Source organism: Pseudoliparis swirei, chromosome 24 (assembly GCF_029220125.1).
Source record: "Pseudoliparis swirei isolate HS2019 ecotype Mariana Trench chromosome 24, NWPU_hadal_v1, whole genome shotgun sequence".
NCBI classification, from domain to species: domain Eukaryota; kingdom Metazoa; phylum Chordata; class Actinopteri; order Perciformes; family Liparidae; genus Pseudoliparis; species Pseudoliparis swirei.
In genome coordinates this window covers 373346-383272 of record NC_079411.1, presented here as the reverse complement: position 1 = coordinate 383272, position 9927 = coordinate 373346, and the positions used below count along the sequence as shown (strand labels likewise).

The 9927-nt window shown below is 52.4% G+C and overlaps 1 protein-coding gene across 1 annotated transcript in view; it reads right to left on the bottom strand.

Moving 5' to 3' along the window:
• Window positions 1-8274, bottom strand: part of ncf4 (neutrophil cytosolic factor 4) — a 17307-nt gene extending 9033 nt beyond the window's left edge. Inside the window, exons 1-4 of the mRNA XM_056408651.1 lie at window positions 8092-8274; window positions 6681-6765; window positions 4345-4507; window positions 3353-3423 (exon numbers count right to left, since the gene is read on the bottom strand). Coding sequence (XP_056264626.1) covers window positions 3353-3423; window positions 4345-4507; window positions 6681-6765; window positions 8092-8255 — 483 coding nt within the window. The 5' untranslated portion in view covers window positions 8256-8274. The remainder of the gene's footprint in view (window positions 1-3352; window positions 3424-4344; window positions 4508-6680; window positions 6766-8091) is intronic.
• Between the last annotated feature and the right edge of the window lie 1653 nt (window positions 8275-9927).

Below are 9927 nucleotides of genomic sequence, written 5' to 3'. Positions count from 1 at the left end.
TGAGTTCAGGGACCCTGCTCACCTTCATGTACGTGTTGAGTTCAGGGACCCGGCTCACCTTCATGTACGTGTTGAGTTCAGGGACCCTGCTCACCTTCATGTACGTGTTGAGTTCAGGGACCCGGCTCACCTTCATGTACGTGTTGAGTTCAGGGACCCTGCTCACCTTCATGTACGTGTTGAGTTCAGGGACCCTGCTCACCTTCATGTACGTGTTGAGTTCAGGGACCCTGCTCACCTTCATGTATGTGTTGAGTTCAGGGACCCGGCTCACTTTCATGTACGTGTTGAGTTCAGGGACCCGGCTCACCTTCATGTACGTGTTGAGTTCAGGGACCCTGCTCACCTTCATGTACGTGTTGAGTTCAGGGACCCTGCTCACCTTCATGTACGTGTTGAGTTCAGGGACCCTGCTCACCTTCAAGTTTCAAGTTTCAAGTTTCAAGTTTTTTATTGTCACATCCCCTTTTATACAAGTATAATCGGTTTGTGAAATTCTTATGTGCAAAACACCCGACAGCAGTAGCAGACTAAAAAAAGAATAAGAATGAGAATAAACTATACAATATCCACACACAAAAAAGAAGAAAGTATTAACAATATATATATAAAACAATGTAATAGAATATACATCATGACAATATATATATATAAAACAATGTAATAAAATATACACTTTTTTGAGACAATATATATATATATATATGTATATACATACAATATATATATACAATATATATATATATAAACAATGTAATAAAATATACACCATGGCCATAGATATTCACAGAATATGTTCTGGTGTGTAGTGTTAATGAGGGTCTCAGTCCTTGTTCAGCAGCCTGATGGCCTGACTGAAGAAGCTGTCCCTCAGTCTGTTTGTCGGCACTTGATACCGCGGTATCGCCTGCCTGACGGTAGAAGGGTGAACAGTTTGTGGCGGGGTGGTTATTGTCTTTCATCATCCCTTTGGCCCTGGCCACGCACCGCTTGGTGTATATGTCCAGGATGGTGGGAAGCTCACCTCAACGATGTACTGTGCCGACCGCACCACCTCTGTAGTGCCCTACGCCCAGGGCGGTGCAGTTCCCGTACCAGACGGTGATGCAACCTGTCAGAACACCTCGATGGTACTGGTGTAGAATGTTCTGAGGATGCGGGGGCCATGTTGAATTTCCTCAGTCGCCTAAGGAAATACAGGCGTTGTTGGGCCCTTTTCACCACGTGAGTGGTGTGCGTGGTCCATGTGAGGTCCTCGGAGATGTGCACGCCGAGGAACTTGAAGCTGCTGACCCTCTCTACTGCAACTCCGTCTATGGAGATGGGGTGTGCTCTCCTCTCCGCTTCCTGTAGTCCACGATCAGCTCCTTGGTCTTCTTGACATCAAGGGAGAGGCTGTTCTCCTGGCACCACTGTACCAGTGATCCAACCTCCTCCCTGTAGGCTGTCTCGCCGTCGCCGGTGATCAGCCCCAACACTGTTGTGTCGCCAGCAAGCTTGATGATGACGTTGGAGCGGTGCATGGCAGTGCAGACGTGGCAGTCCAGGGAGTAGAGAGGGGCTCAACACGCATCCCTGAGGGGCTCCCGTGTTGAGGGTCAGCGGCTCTGAGGTGGTACCGCCATCCTCACCACTCCGGCGGGCCGACAGGAAGTCCAGTATCCAGCTGCACATGGTAGAGTGCAGGCCTAGACCTCTGAGCTTGGTGTCGAGCTTGTGGGGAACAATAGTGTTGACCGCTGAGCTGTAGTCCACAACCAGCATTCGCACACAACAGTTCCTCCTCCAGGTGGGAAAGGGCGGTGTGAAGTGCCATGGCAATTGCGTCGTCGGTGGATCTGTTTTGACGATATGCAAATTGCCATGGGTCCAGCGTGGCAGGCAACATGGAACAAATGAAGTCCTTGACCAACCTCTCAAGCATTTACTGACAATCGAGGTGAGGGCTACGGGTCTCCAGTCATTCAGGCAGGTTACCTTGGGGTGTTTGGGGACAGGCACAATGGTGGACATCTTGAAGCTCTCAGGAACAACAGCCTGGGACAGGGAGAGGTTGAAGATGTCTGCGAAGACTCCTGCCAACTGGTCTGCACATGCTCTGAGGCGCGCCCGGGATGTGGTCGGGACCTGCCGCCTTCCGGATGTCCACCCGCTTGAAGGCTCTGCGCACGCCAGCCTCTGAGATGATCAGCAGGCTGGTCTCCTCGGCAGCGCTGCCTTGCGGGCTGCCGCTCACGCCGAACCGAGCAAAGAATGTATTTAGCTCGCCTGGGAGGGAGGTAGAGGAGTTCTCTTCACCGCTGGTTCTCCTCTGAAGTCCGTGATTGTCTGTAGCCCCTTCCACACCTCTCACGCCATGGCTCTTGAGCTTTTCCTCCACCTTGTTCCTGAACTCCCGCTGGCAGAGCCGATGGTCTTACGGAGGTCGTGGCGGGCTCTTTTGTATTCCGCCATATTCCCGGAGTCACATGCGGTGTTACGCGTGAGTGCAGCGAACATCGCCATTTATCCACGGTTTCTGGTTGGGATAAATCCGAACCGACTTGGTAGGAACAACGTCATCTATGCATTTCTTGATGAACCCGGTGACTGAGGACGCGTACTCACTGACGTTGTTGTCCGACGCGACCCTGAACATATCCCAGTCAGCACGTTCAAAACAGTCCTGTAGCATAGACTCCGATTGGTCCGACCAGCATTGCACTTCCTTCACAGCGATTGGTTGCTGCTTCAGCCTCTGCCTGTAGGCATTTACGTGTTGAGTTCAGGGACCCTGCTCACCTTCATGTACGTGTTGAGTTCAGGGACCCGGCTCACCTTCATGTACGTGTTGAGTTCAGGGACCCGGCTCACCTTCATGTACGTGTTGAGTTCAGGGACCCGGCTCACCTTCATGTACGTGTTGAGTTCAGGGACCACGCTCCCCATCATGGATGTGTTGAGTTCAGGGACCCTGCTCACCTTCATGTACGTGTTGAGTTCAGGGACCCGGCTCACCTTCATGTACGTGTTGAGTTCAGGGACCCTGCTCACCTTCATGTACGTGTTGAGTTCAGGGACCCGGCTCACCTTCATGTACGTGTTGAGTTCAGGGACCCGGCTCACCTTCATGTACGTGTTGAGTTCAGGGACCCGGCTCACCTTCATGTACGCCTTGAGTTCAGGGACCCGGCTCACCTTCATGTCGTGTTGAGTTCAGGACCCTGCTCACCTTCATGCGTGTTGAGTTCAGGGACCCGGCTCACCTTCATGTACGTGTTGAGTTCAGGGACCCGCTCACCTTCATGTACGTGTTGAGTTCAGGGACCCGGCTCACCTTCATGTACGTGTTGAGTTCAGGGACCCGGCTCACCTTCATGTACGTGTTGAGTTCAGGGACCCGGCTCTCTGCGATCTCCCTCTTGTTGCCCATGAAGATTTTTCCTGAAACACAAAAACAAACGAATAGTTCAGACGACGTCTCTCAGCTTTTCATTTTCCATTCTGGGAAAAACAAACAAAGAAGCTCCGATGCCGTTTTGCCTCTGAATGCATCATTTATCAGAAATATGGTCGAATTCATCTTGATAGATTTATTATTTAGCAAAAATCATCAACAGGGGGCGCTTTAGGGGCGGGGCTACAGGATGATTGACAGGGGGTGCTCTAGGGGCGTGTCTATAAGGTGATTGACAGGGGGCGCTTTAGGGGCGGAGCTAGGAGGTGATTGACAGGGGGTGCTTTAGGGGCGTGTCTAATAGGGTGATTGACAGGGGGCGCTTTAGGGGCGGAGCTAGGAGGTGATTGACAGGGGGTGCTTTAGGGGCGGGGCTAGGAGGTGATTGACAGGGGGTGCTTTAGGGGCGGGGCTAGGAGGTGATTGACAGGGGGCGCTTTGGGGGCGGGGCTAGGAGGTGATTGACAGGGGGCCTTTAGGGGCGGGGCTAGGAGGTGATTGACAGGGGGCGCTTTAGGGGCGGGGCTAGGAGGTGATTGACAGGGGGCGCTTTAGGGGCGGGGCTAGGAGGTGATTGACAGGGGGCCTTTAGGGGCGGGGCTAGGAGGTGATTGACAGGGGGCACTTTAGGGTGGGGCTAGGAGGTGATTGACAGGGCGCTTTAGGGCGGGGCTAGGAGGTGATTGACAGGGGGTGCTTTAGGGGCGGGGCTAGGAGGTGATTGACAGGGGGTGCTTTAGGGGCGGGGCTAGGAGGTGATTGACAGGGGGTGCTTTAGGGGCGGGGCTATGAGGTGATTGACAGGGGGCGCTTTAGGGGCGGGGCTAGGAGGTGATTGACAGGGGGCGCTTTAGGGGCGGGGCTAGGAGGTGATTGACAGGTCTCTGCCAGACGTGACCAGCGCTCACCTGGAAGAGGCGGCAGGACGCAGGTGTCCGGGTCCTCGGGGGAGGAGCTGGAGTACCTGGAGTACCTGGCCTCCAGCTCCTGGTGCTGGGTGAAGAACTCCCGGTACCTCCGGTACACGAAGTACTTACTGCCCCCTTTGGTCTTCACCTCCAGCACGAACACCTGGAGGAGGACACGAGGACACAGGAACACGAGGACACAGGACATGAGGACACAGGACATGAGGGCACAAGGACACAAGACACGAGGACACAGGAACACGAGGAGACAGGACATGAGGGCACAAGGACATGAGGGCACAAGGACACAGGACACGAGGACACAGGAACACGAGGACACAGGACACGAGGACACAAGGACATGAGGGCACAATGACACAGGAACACGAGGACACAGGACATGAGGACACAGGAACACGAGGACACAGGGACACGAGAACACGAGGGCACAAGGACACGAGGACAAAGGGACACAAGGACACGAGGGCACAAGGACATGAGGACAAAGGGACACGAGGACAAAGGGACACAAGGACACAAGGACAAAGGGACACAAGGACAAAGGGCACAAGGACACGAGGGCACAAGGACATGAGGACACAGGACATGACACAGGGACACAGGGCACAAGGATATGAGGACAGGAGGACACAGGAACACAGGGACACGAGGACACAGGAACACGAGGACACAGGGACACGAGGACACAGGGCACAAGGACTCAGGACACAGGAACACGAGGGCACAAGGACACAGGACACAGGAACACGAGGGCACAAGGACACAGGGACACAAGGACAAAGGGACACGAGGACACAGGAACACGAGGACACAGGACATGAGGACACAGGGACACGAGGACAAAGGGACACGAGGGCACAAGGACACAGGACACAAGGACAAAGGGACACGAGGACACAGGAACACGAGGACACAGGACATGAGGACACAGGGACACAAGGACACGAGGACAAAGGGACACGAGGACACAGGACAAAGGGACACGAGGACACAAGGACAAAGGGACACAAGGACACAAGGACATGAGGACAAAGGGACACGAGGACAAAGGGACACAAGGACAAAAGGACACAGGAACACGAGGACAAAGGGACATGAGGACAAAGGGACACGAGGACAAAGGGACACGAGGACACAAGGACAAAGGGACACAGGAACACGAGGACAAAGGGACACGAGGACACAGGGACATGAGGACAAAGGGACACAAGGACAAAGGGACACAGGAACACGAGGACAAAGGGACATGAGGACAAAGGGACACAAGGACAAAGGGACACGAGGACACAGGAACACGAGGACACAGGGACATGAGGGCACAGGACACGAGGACACAGGACATGACACAGGGACACGAGGACACAGGACATGAGGACACAGGACATGAGGACACAGGGCACAAGGACAGGAGGACACAGGAACACGAGGACACGAGGACACAGGGCACAAGGACTCAGGACACGAGGACACAGGAACACGAGGGCACAAGGACACAGGACACAAGGACACGAGGACACAGGAACACGAGGGCACAAGGACACAGGGACACGAGGACACAGGAACACGAGGGCACGAGGACACAGGACATGAGGACACAGGGACACGAGGACAAAGGGACACGAGGACATGAGGACACAAGGACACAGGGACACGAGGACAAAGGGACACAGGAACACGAGGACAAAGGGACAAAGGGACACGAGGACAAAGGGACAAGAGGACACAGGAACATGAGGACAAAGGGACACGAGGACAAAGGGACACGAGGACAAAGGGACACAAGGACACAGGGACACGAGGACAAAGGGACACGAGGACAAAGGGACACGAGGACAAAGGGACACAAGGACACAGGGACACGAGGACAAAGGGACAAGAGGACACAGGAACACGAGGACAAAGGGACACGAGGACAAAGGGACACAAGGACACAGGGACACGAGGACAAAGGGACAAGAGGACACAGGAACACGAGGACAAAGGGACACAAGGACACAGGGACACGAGGACAAAGGGACACGAGGACACGAGACAAGGGACACAGGACAAGGGACAAAGGGACAAGGACACAGGACACGAGGACAAAGGGACATGAGGACAAAGGGACCAGGACAAAGGGACACGAGGACAAAGGGACACGAGGACAAAGGGACACGAGGACACGGGGACAAAGGGACACAGGGACACGAGGACAAAGGGACAAGAGGACACAGGAACACGACAAAGGACACGAGGACACAGGACACAGGACAAGAGGACCAAGGACACAGGGTGACGCTCGGTTCTCCTGCAGAACCTGAAGCTCCCACACCTACGAAGTAGTCGATGAAGCCTTTGTTCTCCTCGATGTCGGCGATGTTGGCGCTGACGGGGACGTTGTGAGGCAGCTGGTCGAAGTCACTGAGGACACCGTGGTGAAGGTCACACACACCATGGTGAAGGTCGCACACACCGTGGTGAAGGTCACACACACCATGGTGAAGGTCGCACACACCGTGGTGAAGGTCGCACACACCGTGGTGAAGGTCACACACACCGTGGTGAAGGTCACACACACCGTGGTGAAGGTCACACACACCGTGGTGAAGGTCACACACACCGTGGTGAAGGTCACACACACCATGGTGAAGGTCACACACACCATGGTGAAGGTCACACACACCATGGTGAAGGTCACACACCGTGGTGAAGGTCACACACCGTGGTGAAGGTCACACACACCGTGGTGAAGGTCACACACACCATGGTGAAGGTCACACACACCATGGTGAAGGTCACACACCGTGGTGAAGGTCACACACACCGTGGTGAAGGTCACACACACCGTGGTGAAGGTCACACCGTGGTGAAGGTCACACACACCATGGTGAAGGTCACACACACCATGGTGAAGGTCACACACACCGTGGTGAAGGTCACACACCGTGGTGAAGGTCACACACACCGTGGTGAAGGTCACACACACCGTGGTGAAGGTCACACACACCGTGGTGAAGGTCACACATCAAAAGGTCCACCCGTGGTGAAGGTCACACACCGTGGTGAAGGTCACACACCGTGGTGAAGGTCACACCGTGGTGAAGGTCGCACACACCGTGGTGAAGGTCACACACCGTGGTGAAGGTCTCACACACCGTGGTGAAGGTCACACACACACCATGGTGAAGGTCACACACACCGTGGTGAAGGTCACACACACCGTGGTGAAGGTCACACACACCATGGTGAAGGTCGCACACACCGTGGTGAAGGTCACACACACCGTGGTGAAGGTCGCACACACCGTGGTGAAGGTCACACACACCGTGGTGAAGGTCACACACCATGGTGAAGGTCACACACACCGTGGTGAAGGTCGCACACACCGTGGTGAAGGTCACACACACCGTGGTGAAGGTCACAGATTGTTTATATTCATCAGATTTTAAACTCTTTACAGTATTAAACTACAGACATGTTTACAGTGAAAGTATTTTATTACATGTATTTTATTTCATGTATTTTGATCAATGAGTAAAACATTCAAACATTCAAACCAACAACACTATCTTTTTTTTTAACGCAAAACTTCTGCAAACACAAAGTCAGCCTGAAGTTTCATAACTTAGTAAAGAGGAAGAGGAAGAGAAGTCACTGATAATGGCTATTAACTTATTAACTTATTAACTTATTAACGTCCTGGATGTTTTACGACCATAAATAATTCACACAAACACATAAACTCACCTTCCCTCTCGGAGATGCTGAGGCAGCGACATGATGGAGGTCCTCAGGGCTCTGGTCCCAGTCCTGGTCTGCAGCCCAGAGCACACACACACACACACACATACATGCATACATACACACACACATTTACACACACACATACATGCATACATACACACACACATACACACACTCACATACACACATACACATGCATGCATACACACACATGCATGCATACACACACATGCATGCATACACACACACACATACATACACACACTCACATACACACACACACATACACACACACACACACACACATACAGAACAGGAAGCAGTAGTTCCCCTAAATCAGAGAGCAGAGGGCGGTGCGCACCTCTGGGGGACGGAGGGGGCGGGGCCTCCGGCGTGCAGGTGGCACGTGACACACGGCAGGTAGAGAGCCGGAGCTTCAAATCCAAATATCAAAACACTGACGGCGTTTCTCAATCAGCGTTCTTGTGCGTACTTTCCTCTACTTGTGTACTTTCCTCTACTTGTATACTTTCCTCTACTCGTGTACTTTCCTCTCCTTGTGTACTTTCCTCTCCTTGTGTACTTTCCTCTCCTTGTGTACTTTCCTCTACTCGTGTACTTTCCTCTCCTTGTATACTTGCCTCTACTTGTGTACTTTCCTCTCCTTGTGTACTTGCCTCTACTTGTGTACTTTCCTCTACTCGTGTACTTTCCTCTCCTTGTATACTTTCCTCTCCTTGTGTACTTTCCTCTACTTGTATACTTTCCTCTACTTGTGTAGCCTACTTTCCTCTCCTTGTGTACTTTCCTCTACTCGTGTACTTTCCTCGCCTTGTATACTTTCCTCTCCTTGTGTACTTTCCTCTCCTTGTGTACTTTCCTCTACTTATGTACTTTCCTCTACTTGTGTACTTTCCTCTACTTGTGTACTTTCCTCTCCTTGTGTACTTTCCTCTACTTGTGTACTTTCCTCTCCTTGTGTACTTTCCTCTACTTGTATACTTTCCTCTACTTGTGTACTTTCCTCTCCTTGTGTACTTTCCTCTACTTGTGTACTTCTCTGTACTTGTGTGCAGGCACGTGCACAGGTAGAGCCCTAGTGGTGCTCAAGCTCCTCCCCTTTTGCCCTTTATGATTAAAGTGCCCTTTTTGCTGGAGACACTTTTTTTATTCATCAGTATTTAAGAATAAAAGTTACTCTCTCTGTCATCAAGTCCCCCCAAATGTGTTTTAATATCCGACGGGGCATTTATTTGAGTTCTTGTGAGAATTTCGCCCCAACCTGCTCCGCGACGCTCACGAGCCCCCACCTCCTCCTCCCCCTGCCGTGCCTCCTCCTCCTCCTCCTCCCCCCTCCTCCTCCACTTCCTCCTCCCCGCAGTGCTCCTCGCGCTACTAAACGGCTGCACCTCCTTCTCCTCTGACGCGCAGCACCAGACCAACAGGTCATGACGTGTTTGTCCCCTGACGTTGTTTGTGATAAATCAACCACAACATTACGCTGCTGAAAACATGACGTCACAACTGGTCCGACGGTTCCTAAACAAATAAACAAACAACAACTCACGAAATCCGTGATTTCAAAGCCTCGTCCAGCTGTTTACTGACGTTAGTTATGTTTCGAGAATATAGAGAGGGAGAGAGAGGAGAGAGAGGAGAGAGAAAAGAGAGAGGAGAGAGAAAAGAGAGAGAGGAGAGGGAGGAGAGAGAAAAGAGAGAGGAGAGAGAAAAGAGAGAGAGGAGAGGGAGAGAAGAGAGAGAGGAGAGAGAAAAGAGAGGGAGAGAGAAGAGAGAGAGAAGAGAGAGATTTTTTTGATTTTTGAAAAACACTTTATTTAC